We start from the raw sequence: 19,850 nt of genomic DNA, 5'->3' as shown, positions 1-19,850 counted from the left end.
AAGCTCTGGTGGTAGGCCTTCTTGTTTCTTTAAGAATATTCATACACATTTGGTGGTACATTTAAATTACCAAACTCTATGACTTCAGGAACCAGATTGCTAGATTTAGTTCCTTGGGTTTTGGGTGTCTGATTTCTCCATAGTTCTGTGTGGGGAGGGTGGATGTAACGTATAGCTTTTGATGTGGAACTATTGACAGCTCCAACAGGGTGGTGTACCATGGTTGACGGGCCCATATGGAAGCTACTAGAATTAGTGTGAGGGATGTTTGCCTGAGTTTGCGAACCGCACATGAAATGAGCTGGAAAAGCGTAGGCAAATATCGCTGACCTGTTCATCCATAGGGCATTGCCCTTTGGGATCGGGTGTGGGAACCTGGAGCTGAAGCTTGGGCATTTTGCGTTTTCCACTGTGGTGAACAGGCCTATTTGTGGAAAGCCCCATTGTTGAACATAGGGAAGGAGAACTTGGGGATGAAGTTCCCACTCATGGATTTGCTGTCTCCTTCTGCTGAGGAGGTTGGCAATTTGATTGTTTACTCCTGGGAGATGTTCTGCCAGAAGATACATTTTGTGATGGATTGCCCCCTTCCAGATGGCTTGAACAAGTGTTGAGAGTTGGAGAGTGTGTTTCCCCCCTTGCTTTTTCACATAATACAATGCTGTCATGTTGTCCATTCGGATTGGACAGTGTTGGTGATGAGGTGAGTTTGAAAAGCTTTAAGTGTTAGAACAATTGCTAAAAGCTCCAAGTAAAAGAGTTGAAGAGACGTGTGCTTGTTGCTCCACAGGCCTTGTATTGTGTAACCCTTGAGATGAGCACCCCAACCTGTTAGAGATGTGTCTGCTGTGATCACGATCTGTGGAATAGGGTCGAAAAAAGGCCGGCCTGCTGATAAGTTTTGTGAGTTCCACCACTGCAGAGAGCGATGGGTACAGCCGTGTACCAGCAGGAGATTGGTTAAGTGACCCTGTGACTGATTCCACTGACATGCTAAGCACTCTTGTAGGGGGTGCATGGGAAGCCTTGCATGGGGTACAATTTTTAAGCAAGAGACCAACATTCCCAGCAGTTTCATGAACACTCTGGCTGTTAAAGCTTGGTTGGGTTGAAACTGTAGAATCATAGCCTGAATATTGCTGGCTACATTGGGAGAAGCTAGAACTTTGACTGTGTCTAGACTGGCTCCTAAGTAAGACTGCATCTGTGATGGATGCAGCTGCGATTTCTGAGCATTGATGGTGAACCCCAGGTGATGAAGTTGATCTATTGTGATCTGTGTGTGTTGTAGACAGTTCTGGTGAGATCTGGCTTTGATAAACCAGTCAACTAGAAAGACGTGAATTTGTTGTCTTCTGAGATGAGCAGCGATTGCCGCCAGACATTTGGTAAAAACACTGGGCATTGTAGTCTCTCCAAAGGGAAGCACCTTGAATTGGTAATGTGTGCCCACTATCACAAATCTGAGGTATTTGCGATGAGCCAGATGAATTGTAAATAAATGTAAATGTGGGATACTTGTAAAGCGCACGGTTACTCTACCCGAGTGTCCTGGCGCTGTAGACCGCTGGGGAACCCGTCCTGGTTTTCCCTGTGAGATGGTCCCTTTTTGGGTATGTCCAGGGTGAAACCAGGCATCCCCGGCGTCTGTGGGGGGCCGTTGTAGAGATGAGGCAAGCTTAATGCCCAGAGTTACCGAGTGTGTTCCCTGGTTAGAGTAGGCACTGAGGAGAGAATTATCGAGTCCGTTGACCCTGGTCCAAGACCCTGCCGCGTCGGGAATTGAACCCTGGTCCCAGGCCGTTCTCTGCTTACAGGTCTGCCGCCTCTAACCAGTGAGCCACACCTCTCCATTGGAACATGAAAATACACACACTTTAAATCTAGGGTTGACAAAGTCTGCTCTTTGTAAAAGTGGGAGTACCTGTTGAAGTGTCACCATGTGAAAGTGTTCTGACAGTATATAACGGTTTAGCTCTCTGAGATCCAGAATAGGTCTTAGGGAACCGTCCTTTTTTGGGATGAGAAAGTACAGAGAGTAAACCCCTTAGCCTTGGTACTGTATTGGAACCAGTCCTACTGCCCCTTTTAGTAAGAGGGACTGGACCTCTTGTTTCAGCAACCATATGTGTTCTGGAGACAACTTGTGAGACCGAGGTGGAATGTTTGTGGGATGGCTGGTAAGCTCCAGGAAATAACCATGTTGGATAACTCCAAGCACCCATTTGTCTGATGTTATAGACTGCCAAACCAGAAGAAATTGTTGAAGTCTTCCCCCGACAGGTGTGGTGTAATCGGGGGGAAGCTTTGGCAAGTCCTAGTTTGTTGGGGGAGGGGGAGTTACAGGGTGTGTTGCCCTTACCGCTACCTTTGAACGTGTTGCCTCTATAACCTCCTCAAAAAAAACTCTGGAGGGAGAGGACTTGTTGTTACCTTTGTAAGTGGAGGTTTTTTGATCTGGGGACGGTGGTTTTGACCCTCCTCTGTAAAAGGAGCGACAAAAGAAGCCTCTGCTGGAGGTAGTCTTGAGTACTCCCATAGATTTAGCTACCTCTGTGTCTTTCTTCATTTTCTCCAATGCCTGGTCAACGTAGGGACCAAATAGGTGTTCCTTAACAAAGGGTGTTTTAAGGATTGATTGCTGGACTTCAGGTTTAATCCCTGAAATCCTTGACCAAACGTTTCTACTGATCAGAATGCTGGTGTTAACTTCTCTAGCTGTGGTGTCTGCGGCATCTGCAGTGCAGCGTATAGAGGAATAAGAAATGAGCTTACCCTCATTTACTAAGTCCTGTGTCTTAGCCTTATGCTCCTCTGAGAGATATTGGAGCAAATGCTCTATTTCGTCCCAGTGTGCCCTCTCATTCCTGGCTAAGAGGCCATGCATATTTAAAATGCACCATTGATCTGCAGCTTGAGCAGCTACGCGCTTGCCAAAAGCATCAATTAATTTGGACTCTTTATCTGGCTGAGGTGCATCTCCTGGTGTTTGAGAATTCGCCTGCTTATGAGCTTTAGATACTACTAGGGAATCTAATGGGAATTGTCCCTTTATAAATATAGGATCAGTACGAGAGGCTTTATATTTTTTATCTACCCTAGGAGTCAAGATGCGTGCTCTGACTGGATCTTTGAAAATCTCACCAGCATGTTGCATCATGCCTTTAAGCATGGGAAGTGTCAAAGATGGCCTGTGTGTAGAAGCTAAAATTTCAAACAAAAAAACCTTCTTCTAGTTATTCTTTGTGCAGGTGAACCCCATGGTAATGTGCAGCCCTGGCAATGAGTTGTTGGTGTGATGCAATGTCGTCTGAAAGCGATGGTTTGGTTAGGTAAAGGTCTGGATCAGTATCACCTGGAGAATCAATTGAGTAATCTGTCCATGGATCTATTGGGATGTTCAACCCCCCCAATCATCTGCATCGTCATGGTATGATTGTGGGGAATCCTGAAGCGTAATATGCACAAACGATTCTGATGTGTTGACAGAGGTGCTGAAGGAGGTGAGAGAAGATGGAAAGGACTTGTAACTACAGATTCTTTCTTCAAGGGGATCTTGTAAGAAATGTCCTCATCTTGAAGCTTGCGTTTTTAAGGTGGTTTTGTGTAAATATGACCAGTCTCAGGGTTAATGTGTAGCCGCTTCTACTTTGGATCTGGTGTGAATGGAATAGTGTCCACGTACGGATCTGAAGCAGGCTCGTTGTGTTTTGGTGCCGAAGTTTTCGGTGCTGGTGTTTTTGGTGCCGACGGAGGCTTGCCTTTCGGCGTGAAAGGTTTCGGCTCCGAAGGTTGCTTGGGTTTCGGCACTGAGGATTTCGGCTCCGATCCTGACTTATGCTAAGAACCGGAGGGTTTCGGCTCCGAGGAAGACTTTTGGCGACCGGGTACGGAGCTGGAAGGCTTGACTAGCTGTTTCGGAGCCGGGCCCAAAGGCAGGGTGTCGGAAACGTCATATTGGTGCCGAACCTGGCCAGAAGGTGGATGTGGTGTTGAAGCCTTGTGTTTTTTCGGTGTTTGTGGGGGCAAGGGGTCTTTGGTACTCACGTCACCTTGTCCCTGTGGTAGTCCTTCAGCGTCGAGGTCTATGTCAAGCTCCGAGTTTGAGTCTTGTTCAGAGAAGGCTTCCTTCTCTTCTGCCACTGATGCCCCGATGTCTTCATGGCCGGAGTCTTCACCGAAGATGTCCGGTATGTCTTCGATGCTTTGACGCTGCATGTCTTGAAGTCAAGCCAGACAGTCGCTGAGAGCTTTTTTTGACCGGAACGATTTGCAAGCGTCACAGTTTTCTTCTTTGTCATTGGGAGATAAGCAGAAGTTGCACACTTCGTGTGAGTCGGTACGCAGATACTTGTGGCACCGAGGACAGAATTTAAACGGAGTCCGATCTATCGACGGAGAGCTGACCAGGAGCGGTTAGGCATCGAAGGCCATCCACAAAGCTTTCCAATTGAAGGTCGATTCCAAAGTCCAAACAATACGTGGAGAAGTTGAAATGCATACAGAAACAATACCGTTGAGGGTAGAGAGGATTGCGCGCCGAGGGGAACCAGAGGAACGGTTTAGAACTGGAGCACAGCAATAAACGTCCAAACCCGATTGACGAAAGAAAAATCAAACAATGGAGTCAATGCCCATGCGCACTATCACCGAAAGGAGCAGTCACCTTACCTTGAGACTAGAAAAGAGTTCTTCGAAGAAAAACAACTTGCAAGCATCCGGACCCACCCCTAGATGGCAGGAGTGTGTAAAGCATATGTATCAACAGCACACATGCCTCAAACGTAAGTGTTACAGCACCAATCGAGGATCTGACTCTCCAGAGGACCATTCACATCATTTTATATAAGTTTTGGTCCTTGCCCGGGTCTGCCAATCCCAGGGCTGCATTTCACAGACCATTAATGGTGCCTCCCATGGCCTGATATTCATCTAAACGTCCCTGCTTGCCTCTTTAGTTTTTATGCCATGTTTCCTAGCCCCTTCTCCGGCTCTCCCAGTCCTACTACCACACTTTCCAGTACCTACCCTGCAGCATCAAGACTTTGCCCCAAAACACCACTTCCAAAACCCACATGTCCGAGTCCTTGCCAGAGCCTCTCAGTCTGCAGCTACATCTAATCAGAGCCACTTAGACCCCCCTCCAGCTTCTCCCTGTCTCAGTTCCCAATTGACCGTACCTGCCCAATGCAAATCACCAAATTCACAGCACAAGTCATCCAGTCTCGAATGCTAGCAGATATTTCCATGTAGTCCTTGCCAGAGCCCACCAGTTTCCAGCTAGATCTTACCAGAACCTGCCCAGTGCCCTTACCCATTTTGAATGATGAAGTCGACAAGCGGTAGCGTGGCCTCATCTGCAAGACGTACCGCTAGATGTAGTGCAGTCTCACTAGGGTCCTGCCAGGGAGAGAAAAGACGAGAGCAGCTGATGTCACCAGGATACCATTACTAAAAGAGACACTGTAGAGTAAATACATGATGCAGAGGTGTGAATACATCAGGGAAGGATGGACTGTTTCCCTATTGTTAAGGGCCAAGAGACAGAACAATTATTGAAAGGCTCTCTGTGAAAACAAGACAGGACCTAGGGCTGGACACCCTTCTGGGATCAAAAGATGCTTGTCTCATCAGCCAATAAACCTAGCTTTAGAACATGTACAAAGCTGGTTCAGGCGTTGGTCTTCTCCTCCTCACTGTTTAGACACCCCTTCCACCAGCAGACATAATTGCATCCTTGAAAAGAGTATCTTCGTACTTTCAGGCTAACAAGTCACAAATTTCAATTTCTTTTTCCCTCAGATTCCTTTCATGGCTCTCTGTGGCAGGTCCAATGTCAAACAAATGTATGATCCACGCACTTAGCAACAACATACCCATTCCTTGCACTCCCTTCCTTCAATTTAAAAACTTGAAAACAGCACTGCGTAAATTAGCTTCTAGTAGTTTCAGAACTACCTCAAAACTATGGCTCCGATTACAATGTCAGGCGGACATCGTTTTGGTGTTGTAACCGACCGACTGTAGGTCCACCTGCAGCACAAGCTCCCATAGAGAAATGAGAGTTTGTGTAAATCTCTCCATCGTGTAGAGCCTGCCACATAGGTGCCCCCTCGGCCCCCAACCAGTCTCGGCAGGGAGAATAGGGCCCTGCTAGTACCCCCCAAAGTCCCTTTGCGACAGGCTTTTCATGTCGGAAAGCCCGACATGAAAAGCCTATGGGAAACCGACATTGTAATCCCGACAATGGAAATGGCATCCTTAAATGATTACGTGCAGGTTCCAACTGGCAAACGGGCTCCTTTAGCCCTTTGAAAGCCAGCCGGACTGACCGGCCCGTTTACTCCTCCGACCGCCATCATTGCAATACAGCGGTCAAAAGTGAAAGCGAAGATGTTGGTCGGAAAGCCACTGACCTCAGGTCGGAGGCTTTCTGACAGACATCAAAATGAGGCCCTATGTCTCCTATGTAGATTCTTTTCATGTTCTCTAGTTCTCACCCCTTAGTCCTAATAGGAGTCCTCTCCCTACCGAATTCCAAACTCGTACTGGCATATGGGATACTTGCCTATCCTGCAGGGCCAGCTCTAGGGCGTTGCGACCGTTGCCACTGCACCAGGAACTGACTTCAGGAGGGGCTGTGTTTTCAAGTATATTTTGATTTTAAAAGCACCTACTGCTACGTTCCTTGCCTCCAGTAATTATTATGCAATAAGTGTGAGCGGTAAATCCGTTACGCCCACGGATTTTTCGGATTTTTGTGGAATACGCAATACGCGTATTTTACGGATTTCCCACAAAATCCGAAAAAAAATCAGCGCGGACGTAACGGGTTCAAAAGTTGAACCCCCACAATTTACAATGGCACCAGCAAGCTGCCAGCGCCGTTGTAAAATAGTTACAAAGTTAGCTTGCACAGGAACCACTAGATAAAACGAAGCAGGTGCTGCTTTATTTTATCTAAGTGCTTCCTGTGCAAGCTAACTTTGTAACTATTTTACAACGGCGCTGGCAGCTTGCTGGCGCCATTGTAAATTACAGCAGCAGCTCACCCAAGGGACCCCTGCGCCCTTCGGGGCGATTGCATAGTAACACACACATGGTCGCTGTAGACAACTCTCTGGCACTTTAGGAAGCTGTAGTATAGTAAAAGCACTATACATTTACCCAACGAGGTAGCACTTACTGATGATTATCCAGTAGAAAGTACTCCAGTTGAGTAGAGGTATGGCACAAAACGGTGGCGTCTTCTTGAATAAATATGAAGGGCAGGGTTCATTCTGGCACGATGGTCCTGGCACAAAAATTAAACCTCAACAGGAAGCACTTACAGATATCAATAAAGCATGTGCCCTAGTTGAAGCTTAAATTCAGTGACTCATTCATCAGCCCAAAAACAATCGTAAGCGTTGTCAAGGCTGGGCAGATGTGCCTTCTTCCCAAATCTACCGTCGAAAATCAGCTGTGATGCTGGATAGACTTTGCATCCTTGACTTTCACGAGCGCAATACCCAGGCACATTGTCTTCGCACGGGTTTCTGCACGTTCGCGAGCGTTTTGTACAATAAAACCCTCGCAAACTTGCAGAAACCCGTGCGAACACAAAAAAAAAATACGCTAGGATCCGCGTATTTTGCGTATTTTCGAAATACGCAAATACGCAAATCCGCGGATTGCCAATACGCAAAATCCGCTCATGCTTATTATGCAACAATAAAAGTGTCAAAATAACTCCAGTGATTAATGTTCTTTCTGGAGAGAAATCAGATTTTTGTCTAGTGGTAGTTTTGATTCATCATAAGGTAGTGCAGAGGGTTGATATGCCTGCTTCAAATTACTTGTACCATGCAGATCACAAAATGCATATAATGAAGCTGGATCAGTGGGTTACTGCTTTTGTCAGAGAGATCCATTTGTTACTTACTATTAATAGTTTAAAATCCTAAAATAGAACAATTAGCTAATAATTGTCATCAAAAAGCAGCATGCAAACTGCAAGGTATAGGTTAGAGAGATATGATTTTTTCTGCACTCTGTCATTATCCAAATGTTGTAAAAAGGCTTTATTTGGCCAGAAATTAATTCATATTAGTAAAGGCAATCCCCAACCATTGTGTTGCGTTTTAAAGTCTGAGTTTATGCTTCTCCAGACCAAGCAATCCTAAACTGTACTGTCTACCAGTATGGATGACATGTGAGTCCTACACCTTGTAGTCCTCTGTCTTATGCAACATTTCCTATACACTGATTTACACACGTATGATTCATTGTCTCTGTGTTATGTGTGTGTGATGTAAAGTCCTCTGACACCCTACACTGGTATGAGTGGCACTATGAAACATAGGAACTGCATAAGAGAGAGAGAGAGAGAGAGAGAGAGAGAGAGAGAGAGAGAGAGAGAGAGAGAGAGAGAGAGAGAGAGAGAGAGAGAGAGAGAGAGAGAGAGAGAGAGAGAGAGAGAGAGAGAGAGAGAGAGAGAGAGAGAGAGAGAGAGAGAGAGAGAGAGAGAGAGAGAGAGAGAGAGAGAGAGAGAGAGAGAGAGAGAGAGAGAGAGAGAGAGAGAGAGAGAGAGAGAGAGAGAGAGAGACACACACACACACACACACACACACACACTTTAAGGGGCATGTTTAAAGGGTGGTGGTGAGGGAATCCACATAGAAAGAGGTCAATGGAGGGCGCCAACAAACACTGTTGCATGGGGCGCCACCAGAGCTAAAGCCGGCACTACCTGTCCTACCATTCGGAATCTTGTCCCTTTTGCTGCATCCAACTTTACGGTATACATCAAGACTGGCCAGAGGCATATCTTTTTTCCTCTTATTTTATTCATGATCGTTACCTTTCCACTAGATGGCCACTCCTCTGTCCTCTTCAGGTTTTGCTTGCCACTATTCCTTCTCAACAATCCATCCTTAACAAAAAATTTCAACTTCTATTGAATTTCAGTTACCACGAGCATCTCACCTGCGCTCAAATTATACTACCTTTTATCTTCAAATGCATTCCCAGCTTTGCACCTCCCTTTATGGTTTAATTAGCCTTTACTTGGCTCTCGCACCAACATGCTATCTCGAATGCCCTACTCATGTCCCGGTCCTCCATAAGCCTCCTTGTCCTTTTATTTGGTTTCTCTTCGTCACTCTCTTCTAGATTAACCCTAGGTCCCAGCAGACTCAAACGTACATTCCGTCGCCATTCCAGTGTAGCCCTTTGCAGAATGTTCTTTTATAAATAGAAACAAAAGTTCCACAACTGGCTACTCTCTATGAAATGGTGTACCAGGCTAGGTCCTAATGGGTTGCGATTTGGAGGTCCTACCTCCTAAATTAATTTACTACTACTACTACACTCGGGTATTCACAGCAAAAGGGTTTTCTTTTTCTGTGAGCAGTCAGTGTGATACATAGTGTAGTAGCTGGGAGTATAATTACCTGGCAATCCATCGCTGGGAGAGGTTTAGACAGGTCCCATCCTTCTGCAAAGGCCTGCAAAAGGCACAGAAGATCTCGGCTTTGGATGGCTTCCCAGACCAGCTGTGGATCCTGCCCGTTTCCTTGTCGAACAAACTTGCGATCCACATATTTGGCAACAATATACTCTTTTCTCGCACTCCTGTGTGGCAACAGGGTGAAGGAGTGAAGGTAGGAAAGTGGGATATTTTCACATACCTAAACCATACCTCTGCAACTTCCCAAAGTTTCTGCAATTTAAGAACCTAAAAACAGTATTGTCTTAGGGAGAGGTGTGGCACAGCAGCTAGAGCGTCTGGCTCCGGAGCAGGGGGCACACAGTTCGATACCCGGCAGCAACTCAGCTCAGCATTATGTGACTCTAGGCAATAGCTCACTTAATCTCCCATACAGCCCCCAGCACTTCGAAACACTTAAGAGGGTGATATGGTCGCGCTTTACAAATATTAATTATTATTTTTATCTAATACTGCTTAAAATAGGAATCAATCAACAATTACCGCTGTTTTTCCACAAATGCAAACTCTGTCACCTCTTTACCCTCATTAGCCTGTACACCCTTTATTATTCCTATTTGCACATTCAAAGTTGGTTATCATGCAAACACTCTATAGCAGATATTGTAGCACTTTATTATTCAAATAAATAAACATATGAATTTCAACACCAACTTATGACAATATTGTCAGAGTATTGATTTGCTCTAACATTGCTCATATTAATCCTTCTGACAGATTTTGGCACCGCTTCACTCACAGGAATAATCCAAACACCTGCAATGCTCCCACCCTTTTACAACGGTACTCACATGTCACTGCTGGGTACAGGCTTCACACCGGCATGGGCTGGCAGCTTGGCCTCCATAATCTCATTAAACCTTTGGTTCCCGATGTTTACAGCCAACTGTAGGAGCAATGGAGAGGAACAGAGCTATGATGAAATGGCCCTAACCAGCCACATCGCGTTTTCTCCATTCACGTACTTTCAGAGCACACAAGAGCTAAGTGGATAAGGCGCCAGTCTGATTGCTAACTGAACCCACCTACCAGCTGCAGCGATATCGATATCGCTGGATCACCAGATCTAGAGAGGACCCTGGCCTACCAGCTCTAGAGAGGGATCTGGCCTATCTTCTCTAGAGATATCTTTGGTCTACTGGCTCTAGTGAGAGCAACTAGCACAAAAGGTACCTTTGGTATCCTAACTCTAGAACCTGCTCTGTCCTGCCAGCTCTCGAGATGGCAATGCCCTGTCCACTCTGAGGAAGATTCTGGTTTACTAGCTACACAGATGACAAGTCTATGGAGTGAGGGCCCCAGACTGTCTAGTCTGCTGATGGATAACACCTAGGGGCACTAAGTACGGCTTTAACCAACCTACTCCAAAGAGTCCTTTGACACTCCTGTTCAATAAATGGCTCTGGCCCATCTATGCAAAAGATGATGTGTTCACCAGCATGGTCTAGAGGGTATTGCAGACAATGAATTAAATAAATTGCATCAACATTCACTTCATAGAGAGGGCCTATTATTAGGTCTGCAGATCTTGTGCTACAGATTGTTCTGGGATAGAGACTAAAGATGGTTCCTACCTACTAGCACTACAGAGATTTGCTGCATGTCAGATCTACTGATAAATGCAGAATATATACTGAAATATGGACTCAGCCTATCTGAATAAGAATACTTGCTCAAGAGATCACTATGGCTGGACTGATCTTCAGAGGAATCATACCTCCCGCTAAGCGCTTCTCAGAAGCAAACTCTGGTCATGAGACCCTCAAGAGGATGTTGTTCACCAACAGAGTGCTACTATCATGGAAGCGAAAGGGGTACACACAAAATGATAATCCATTTATAATGAGTATCTACAATCCATATGACCAGGGCAGAGCACAACTCCATCTTGGTTGCAGCTAATCAATAGTCATATGGGCCTTTTATTACCTGCACCCCTGTGGGATACTGCCTACTAGTAGGCCCTAGTAGGCCCTGTGTAAATCTCTGTAGTCTATCATCACAGGGTTCCCTATAGAGAGAGAGAGTGTGAGTGTGAGTGTGTGGGTGTGTAAGTGTGTAAGTGTGTAAGTGTGTGTGTGTGTGCTTGGGTAGGTGGGCGTTGCCCTTGCAGTTATGAACCCTCAGTGGTACTAGGCTGGGTGACAGTAGTACTTAGTAATAGGGAGTAATAATATCCCCTTTCCCGGTCAGCCTGTCCCTTAACTTTCCTTCCTCCAAGCAGGAACAGATTTGAAGCTAAGCGTGTCCGATTTGAAATCGTATAAACGTAAATACAGCTGCATGGGGCAATGTGTCTCTGTACCCAGCCAGGGATGGATCTCCTGAGGTGGAGGCAGTTTACCATTTAAAGCCAAAGGCGGAGTAGGTCTTCAGGATCTCAGGAAAAGTGGCGGTAAGCTACACGGACTACCTGGCTCTCTTTGTCAGCACACCTGCTGCAACTGCACGCTAGTTGAATGGCAGAGAACTACAGGCAACACAGACCCTGGGAGAAGCTGTAGGTTAGTGTATGTAACGCTGCCTGTGTTCCTGCTGACCCAGGACAAAGCCTCCACTACTGTGCATCATTCCTGTCGTTTGAGGAGACATCACTACCAGCTCTCCTACACTCCTGTGCTGTTCAACCCAGCCATTGTTTGCTTAGGAAGGATGGCCTACTAGTTGCAAAGACCCACTACCCATGCATGTACAATCAGTATTTCACTTCTTTTTCTGAAGGGATTTACTTCTTCCAACATCCCATGTGTGTGTATTTAAGGGTGCTGTCACCACTGGCTGTGCTGTTTATGGTGCTTCTTCTGCAGGCAAATGAAGAGTGTAATATAGTTTACATTTGTCCTTTTTTGGTGTAGGGCAGCTTGCACTGCATTTACTTGCCCTGCCCTGCTTCTTGCCCATGCTCTGCTTCTTGCCCATGCTCTGTTTCTTGCCCATGCTCTATTTGCTCTGCAGATCTCTGCTGGCCTGCCGTGCAGCTGCTTATGCTGTATCTGCTTTTTCAATGAGGGAAGCTTGGGCTAATATGACCTGGCCTCTACTTACTACTCTTACATAAGGTTGCTTTGCAGCATAAGGTGTCTGGTGAGAGTGTTTTAGAAGTTTGTGAAAACCTTTTTTTTTTTTTTTTTTTAATCACAGAAAGGACAAAATGGTTCAATGGCCGTGCATGAACTAAAAAAGTGCATCAACAAATCCAGCCATCTTGGCTTTGAGTAGTTAAACAAGGTTTACACAAGCTTCTGGTACTCCATGGGAAGCTGTAGCAAAATATTTAACTTCCCCACACGCATCCATTCACCAACTGACCACATCAAGGCAAAACAACCAAACATACCCTTTACAATATAGAATAACACAAAGTGGGCGAACAATATAACAGTGAATGTGATTGAGCAATAAGAATAGTGGGGTGCAGAAGGAGAGATATAAACAGTGGCAAGATAGATAACCACCGTAAAGTGCAAATTACTCATGAAGTCTTATTTAGAAGAATTTGTTCAGTTTTGGAGTCCTAGTCTGGATTGCTGTCGAGTTAAGAAGGACTTACTTTTAATACTGTGTCCACTTATTAAGGCCACCTCTGATGTATTGTGTTGAATCCTGAAGGCAATACCTGGCATTTGCCTCATATCACACACAATAACAGCCAGAAGCTGTATTTTAAGTGCCTATATTTCTATAGATTCAGAGCAATCCAATTTACCAATTTATTCATGTAAAAAACCCGAGTGTTTATTTTAAGTGGCGAATGCAACACTCCTACAACATAGGTTGAATCACCTGCTAAAGTGAACTATCAAAACATGTGTTCCGTTTTTATTAGCTAGCAGTCATGAGCCACTGATATTTTTTCCAGTTCAAAATGGGATGCCTATTACTGAAACCATTTGTTCATATGGATAAGTATGGCCCATTAGCTTTTGTAAACACAGTTGTTTACCACCCTTACCCAATGACCACCAATACTACTACATTGAAATTGGAAGAGTAAGCGGCTACACCTGAGCAGTGGGGTTGAGAACTCGGATAAAGCATGAACAAGAGAATAATCAATAAATACTATGTCTAGTCAAAGCTATAACTTCAAAGAAGAAGAATTTTTTTACTTAAATGCAAATAAAGTATTTAACGATATGACAGAAGGTGCAGTACCTTCTGTCGTTAAAATACAACCCCATACTTTTTTTGTGTATATGTGCTAGTTTTTTCAGAACATAGGCCTTATGACCAAATTTGTCTTATGGGGCCACACTCTGGTTATCTCATAGCACTTTCGGACGATACAATGACAGTCGGGGGTCTGACCGACCGCAATCATCATAAGCCTCTAAGTTATTCATAGGCGCATACTACCAAATAAATAGAGTCACGTGGACTTGCTGGCATTGACGGGCGCTCCTGCCCTCTCTCCACATGAGTGGAAGAAGCACTTTACAGAAAGCGTGTCATATGACTTGTTCGGTTTTATATGTCTGCGTCCATATGCAGTACAATTCAGGCTGGATTAGGACATGTCCCCTATCTACCTTGAACGTTCCAATATGCTTGGTCACTGTAAGCAAATGGAAAGATTGGATTCAGATGGGTGAATATGGAAATGCACCCCTTTGTAAATCAGGGATGCTTTTCCATATGGGATGCATACCCATTCAGAGACTCTGGTTTCACTCGATAGGGGACTCACAAATTACACCAGGCTGAATGTCAAACTGTGTGAAGAATTTGATTTCTAAATGTGCATCTGTTCAGAGCTCTGCCGTGTGATATGCAGCTCCTGGGAATCTGTAGATACTGAAAGAGAACCCCAACCAAGGGAATCCCTCCCTCAAACCATAGGAGGAGCCGGTTTGCGCACATTACAGCTCTTCTCCAGTTCTGGATAATATCAGATGTTTGACATTTCATCAAGAATCCTCCATATGTTATACATTCTGTGCAGCTGTAAGCCAGGAGCCTGTGTTTTCATTCGCTGGCTCTAAACTATTAGTATACAAATTCGTCTTTCGGTGTAATTTTACATTTATTTCACATTTATTTATTTTAGTGATATTTTTCATGTTGTCATTGGCATCAAACGCTGTGTGACATCACTACCTACAGCCATCATATTTGCTAATTATCCACTCCTAAGAGTTTTCAAACGTGGAGACCTCTGCCTCCTGCCACCAAGCTGGACTATATAAATGTACATATGATGCAAACTGAGCACCCGCAAACACACAGCGCTTCATGCTAACAGACAAGTGCCTTTCAAAAATCGAAACGTGCGCCCATTATTGCATTTCACGTTGTATCCTGGTACAGTGAGAGCCCCACTCTGCCAAATTGGTTCTTTGACTTTTCCAGAAGTGTGCCCCTCGGTAAAGAAGAGACAGATCACATTGCTGCATCTTCCTTTTCACTTCCTTAGCAAATGATTAGCAAAATGCACATGCCTTAATTATGCAAATCAATGCATGCATCTGCTTTTAAAAGAAGACAGCAGCACTTCTGCCTTCTAGGACATTGTGGCATGTCTTTGCTGCCATTTTTTGAAATCTATTGTCTATTAAATGATATAAAGCCAATACAAGTTCACAAATATGTTCATATTACTTTGCAAAATGTTATTGTATTAAATTTATATTTGAAGCCTGGAAGAGATCTAAAATAGCTTCATCAAATAATTTTGAAAATAGATTATACAATAATAAACAATAATAAAGAGCAGTACCTGGAAATCACATTAATTCTAGGTGGGTGCATAGTTGCAAGAATGCCCAACCAGTTAAGGAATTCCACATATAGAGAGATGAAGAGGATAGTGTTTCTTTTTTAAACAGAATATGTTTGTGTCCTTGAACCCATTTATGGCATAGAAGATCATGTATAAGAGGTTCAGTTATATTGCAATGGTTAAGAGAGTTTACTTTCTTTTTCCTAACTGCCACACACCAAGCTATTGGCCAGCAAATACACACAGTTATCAAAGACAATCTATCTTGACCAGTTGAATACTTCACTGATGATTGGGTTTTCTCCAAGTACTGAAAGAAACTTGAGGTTTTATTTTGGGAAGGCTGCAATCTCCTCTCCTTAATGGCATGCCTCTGCTGAAGCCTCTTCTGGCATGGGGCAAGAAAGCACCCTGGGGTGGTCTCACCTCCTCTAGAAGCCAGAAAAATCTGAATTCTAGGAGGAAAGATGCAGTTCCAACTGAATCAGAGAAGACTTTTGACAAGGCAGCGCTTGGGTAGGCTCATGCTTCTGCAGTGGCCACCAAAAATTGTTAGATACTTCCCCCAAGAGACTGTAACTTGTACATTGTCCTGATATTTAAAAGACTCTTCATTTCAGTATCTGGGGATTCACTACCTGGACTTTTGTTGGTGGTTGCTGTCCTTCAGCCTTCGATCTTTGGAACCCATTATAATATGACCTCTTGGAAAGGAGCTGTACTGCCTTGTAAGTAAAGGAGCTGTGTGAGGTTTGGAAGAACACTGCAAGGCATAGCTGACTGAAAGTGCATGGAGGATGATTCAGTGTACCAGAATTACCCAGAAGCCAAGAGAGCCCTGCAGCCCAGAGAGCCTGGAAGAATGGAAAATATTCACAGATGCCTGGGCATCCAATTGTAGGGACCCCTCCCTCAAACATCACAGACAAACCTGCTTGGTACTCTTGGGTTGAAGCTATATTCCCATTCATATCCCAGTGAGACCGGAGGGTTTCAAGCTGTCACCCCTCCCCCCCCCCCGTTGTGGGGCCAGTTCCATACACTGGACACCAATTCTGGAACAATTTGAACCACTTCTCTAGCCCTTAATGTCTCGGAGACATCACCAGTTTAAGATTTGGTTCTTCCCTAAAACCTAACACCCAATTCCCACTGGAAACTGGTGTAGCCTGTACGTTCAGAGGATGCTCTGAGCTTTAGCTGGCAGATAAAGATAGGTAGTACTGTGGGACATCATGGGGGAGCCTGATGCACTCGTACAAATCATTCCATTGTAAAAGTTTGAGACAACTTGGAACCATAACGTGTTCTGTCTGAACACTAGTTGACAGACCTTTAGTCACCCTTGATTGGCACACCAATGCTCTTGGTACTGGGAAAACTGTCAGTGGCTATGCAAGTGTGACCCTTATTTTTTATGCTTTGGATTTATGTGAGCATACATCTTGGTCTATTTATGTCTGGAAACTGAGCTACTGGGGCTTTAACCCACTGAGGTGTCCAGTGTTGAACTGAGAAACTATTAAAATAGAGGTTAACACATATTATAGTAAGGTTGTGAATTAAGACTGGTGTCATACGGGGAGGAGCTTCGTGCGCAACCAAGATGGCCGCGTGAGCTTAGGGCTCCCGAGACCCTCGTAACCTCCCGCATCTATCCTGTCATGTATCCTGTCCCTTATTGATGTCCTCTTGAAGGCGAACCACGACATAGGTGAAATCTGCTTTCAGATTTTGAATCGAACCCTGGGAGCCGGAGTTACGGCGATTAGAAGATTGCGGCCTTCATCTCCGTGATGCCCGGCTGTGGAGTTGGCATGGTGCCCGGGTCGTAGTTGAACAACATCGGCTTGAGGGGGCTGGGACGTCCGGTCCGGTAGCTTTCACTTTCAGTTTTGCTTACAGAGGAAGCTGTGACTGGAACTGAGCCCACCCCTGAGCCTGAAGACGGCCGCCCAGTGACACCCACAAGCGTGATTTCTCATCGACTTGCCGAATCTGGAGGACATTTAGCCTGTGCCCCCTGGCTGGGGCTACCTCCGCCCGAGGGGACCAGGGGCCGCCATCTTCCTGACTCGTCTCTCTGATTCAAGTTAACCAATCTCCCGCAATGACGGGGAAACCAGAGGGCGAAACGCAGAAACTTAAGACCACTCGGTGGGGTGGCTATACCCAGACTAACATCACGGATCGATACGCCCAAGCTAAGGGATCTCCCGGCGGATCTGGTAGGTCGCAGGAGGACACTAGAGATCTACCAACTTCGGCCAATGAACTGACCCTGCAAGATGTCATAGCCGCCATTGACGGGATTAAATCCTCATTAGTGCAACAAATGGAGACTCTCGCCCATAAGCTCGATACTGTGGCGATAGATGTCAACCTGATCCGCACGGACCTGGCAAAAACTAATGAGAAGGTCAAATCACTGGATATCAAGACTTCTAGTCTGACGGGCGATGTCGCTGACCTATAGACGGAGGTCCGTCACCTAAAGACCACCAGTGATCTCCTCACACGTCGTCTGGAGGATTATGAAGAAAGGGCCAGGCGGAACAATGTTCGTATTATTGGTGTCCCGGAGAAGGCGGAGGATCCTGCAGCTGACCTCTTTGTTGAGAACCTTATTGTTGGACACCTCGTACCTAAAGGATTGAGTATGTTCTTTACGGTTGAACGTGCTCACAGAGTTCCGGGCGGCAAACCGAAACTAGGTGCCCCACCGCGGCCTATAATTGCGAGAATTTTTAATTTTCATGATAGAGACGCTATCCTGCAGGCCTCACGGATGGGTGGACCTACAAAGTTCGAAAACACAAATATCAGCTTCTACCCGGACTTCACCCAATCTGTCCAGAAGCAGCGTCTCGGTTTCCTGGGGGTGAAAAAAAGACTGCGTGATATGTGACTCAAATATGCCATGCTGTTCCCGGCCAAGTTGAGGATTGAACATGCTGAGCGAACTTATTTTTTTGATCGAGCAGAGGTGGTGGCCAACTGGCTGGACACTCTACCTAATCAACATCCATCGGAGGAGCGATCTGGCGGAGCAGAGGGCGGACAGGCGGAACAAGAATAATCGCCGGTTGCTTGGTTCCTGGGATATTTTCGTGGACCTTGGACTGTGGTTCGATAATCCAGATATGTGATTTAATGTACATTTGGGGGGTTGCGGGGCTATTGGTGGGTCTTTTTTTCCTCCTCTGAGTGTCTTTTTGTAGTTTATTAGGTCAAGCAGCATAGTCTGTTCGAGACCTTATGTTGCCCGTATCTGGGAATGTGGACAGCAATGTGCCACGCGCTTTTCCTTTCCAGTTTTCACCGCGGGAGCGCGCCTCTCAGACGCGCTTGCGCAGACACGCACACACAGCCCCTGCTTTCGCTTGGCTTGCATGCAAACACGGCGCATACACACACAGCCAGCCCCCACCCCCTGCACACACACAGGCGTGCGCGCACATACACACGCTGCCGCCCCCCTGTACACACACACATACACACAGACACGCACGCATACACACGCACGCATACACCCGCCGCAGCCCCCAACCCCCCCCTCCCGGCCGCCGCCACCGCCGCAAACATACAAGCGCCCCCCCCAAAGCCCCACTTACCGCCATTCTAAACTTCTGCAGCCTCCGCGGGGCTCTCCCTCGGGCATGGGAGCCCCGCGTCACCAGCACTGCTTCTCTACGTGGGCGGGCTTCCAAAGACGGAAGTCCCGCCCCATGGAAGGTTTCGGTTTCGCGCACGTCGCCCTGCCGGACTAACCAGCTAGCACGGGCAGATTGCGCTGTAGCCTGATCCGACCCAGATCAGCCCCGAGGATTAAAGGGGTGCCTTTCGGATGCTGGCCGAAGAGGCAGCGCCTTGTGATGTACTTGCATGCGCTGTTTCTCTTATTTCAGCTCTAGCTACAGATATTTGTACGTTTCATTTATTTACATTGTTTTATAGCGCTACTCAGCTGCATCAGAGCATTAGACAATGGGGCAATCAAGGTACAGTAGAATTTGAAATCAAGACACAAACTAGTCTTGCATGCTGGGCAGAAGGGCGAGTTTTCAGACCTTTCCGATACTCCCCAGTTATCCTTTAACCGCAGATCTACTGCCACAAAATGCCGCTAGAGGTCAGTGCGGGTTAGTCTGGTCGGTTGATGCGTGTAAGAGATAGTTGGTCGAACGTGATGCAGTCCTTACACAGTTCTTCAGCGTCCTTTCTACAAGCTTTGACGTGACGAGCTGTTGTTTTAATATACGAGACATGGACTAAGATTTTGGCATACAGTCCTAGGAAGATGCCATTTCGGGGGTCATTACAGGATAACTCTCTGGACCAGAGAAGGCCATAGCAGTAGCAGTAGACAAGAGCATGGAGGCATGCAGGATGTTACTTTGAGCTCGTTGTTTAGGTTAGTAAAGAAGGATAAAACCCTAGTGAAGGTCACTCCAAGGTACCGCGTTGTTATTTTGGGCAAGGAGGGAGAAACCTCTCTAACTGCAGTGGGGTTGCCTAGCTTTTGTCGCAGGCATCTTAAGGAGGTGTTAGAAGTGGCACACCTCACTGGCAGATTTAGTGGGGTCCATCACAGACCATCAAGATGAGCTCCCCTTGTCACCTAGCGAAGGAATAAACCAA

The 19,850-nt window shown here is 45.9% G+C and overlaps 1 protein-coding gene across 1 annotated transcript in view; it reads right to left on the bottom strand.

Moving 5' to 3' along the window:
* ASAP3 (ArfGAP with SH3 domain, ankyrin repeat and PH domain 3) overlaps positions 1 to 19,850 on the bottom strand; it is a 329,849-nt gene that overhangs the window by 96,230 nt on the left and 213,769 nt on the right. The window contains exons 16-18 of the mRNA XM_078682583.1: positions 10,282 to 10,376; positions 9,435 to 9,615; positions 5,315 to 5,400 (exon numbers count right to left, since the gene is read on the bottom strand). Coding sequence (XP_078538709.1) covers positions 5,315 to 5,400; positions 9,435 to 9,615; positions 10,282 to 10,376 — 362 coding nt within the window. The remainder of the gene's footprint in view (positions 1 to 5,314; positions 5,401 to 9,434; positions 9,616 to 10,281; positions 10,377 to 19,850) is intronic.

The sequence above is a fragment of the Lissotriton helveticus genome, chromosome 3_1 (assembly GCF_964261635.1).
Source record: "Lissotriton helveticus chromosome 3_1, aLisHel1.1, whole genome shotgun sequence".
Lineage (NCBI taxonomy): Eukaryota > Metazoa > Chordata > Amphibia > Caudata > Salamandridae > Lissotriton > Lissotriton helveticus.
The sequence above is the reverse complement of the archived record's forward strand: the minus strand, read 5'-3'. Positions and strand labels throughout refer to the sequence as shown.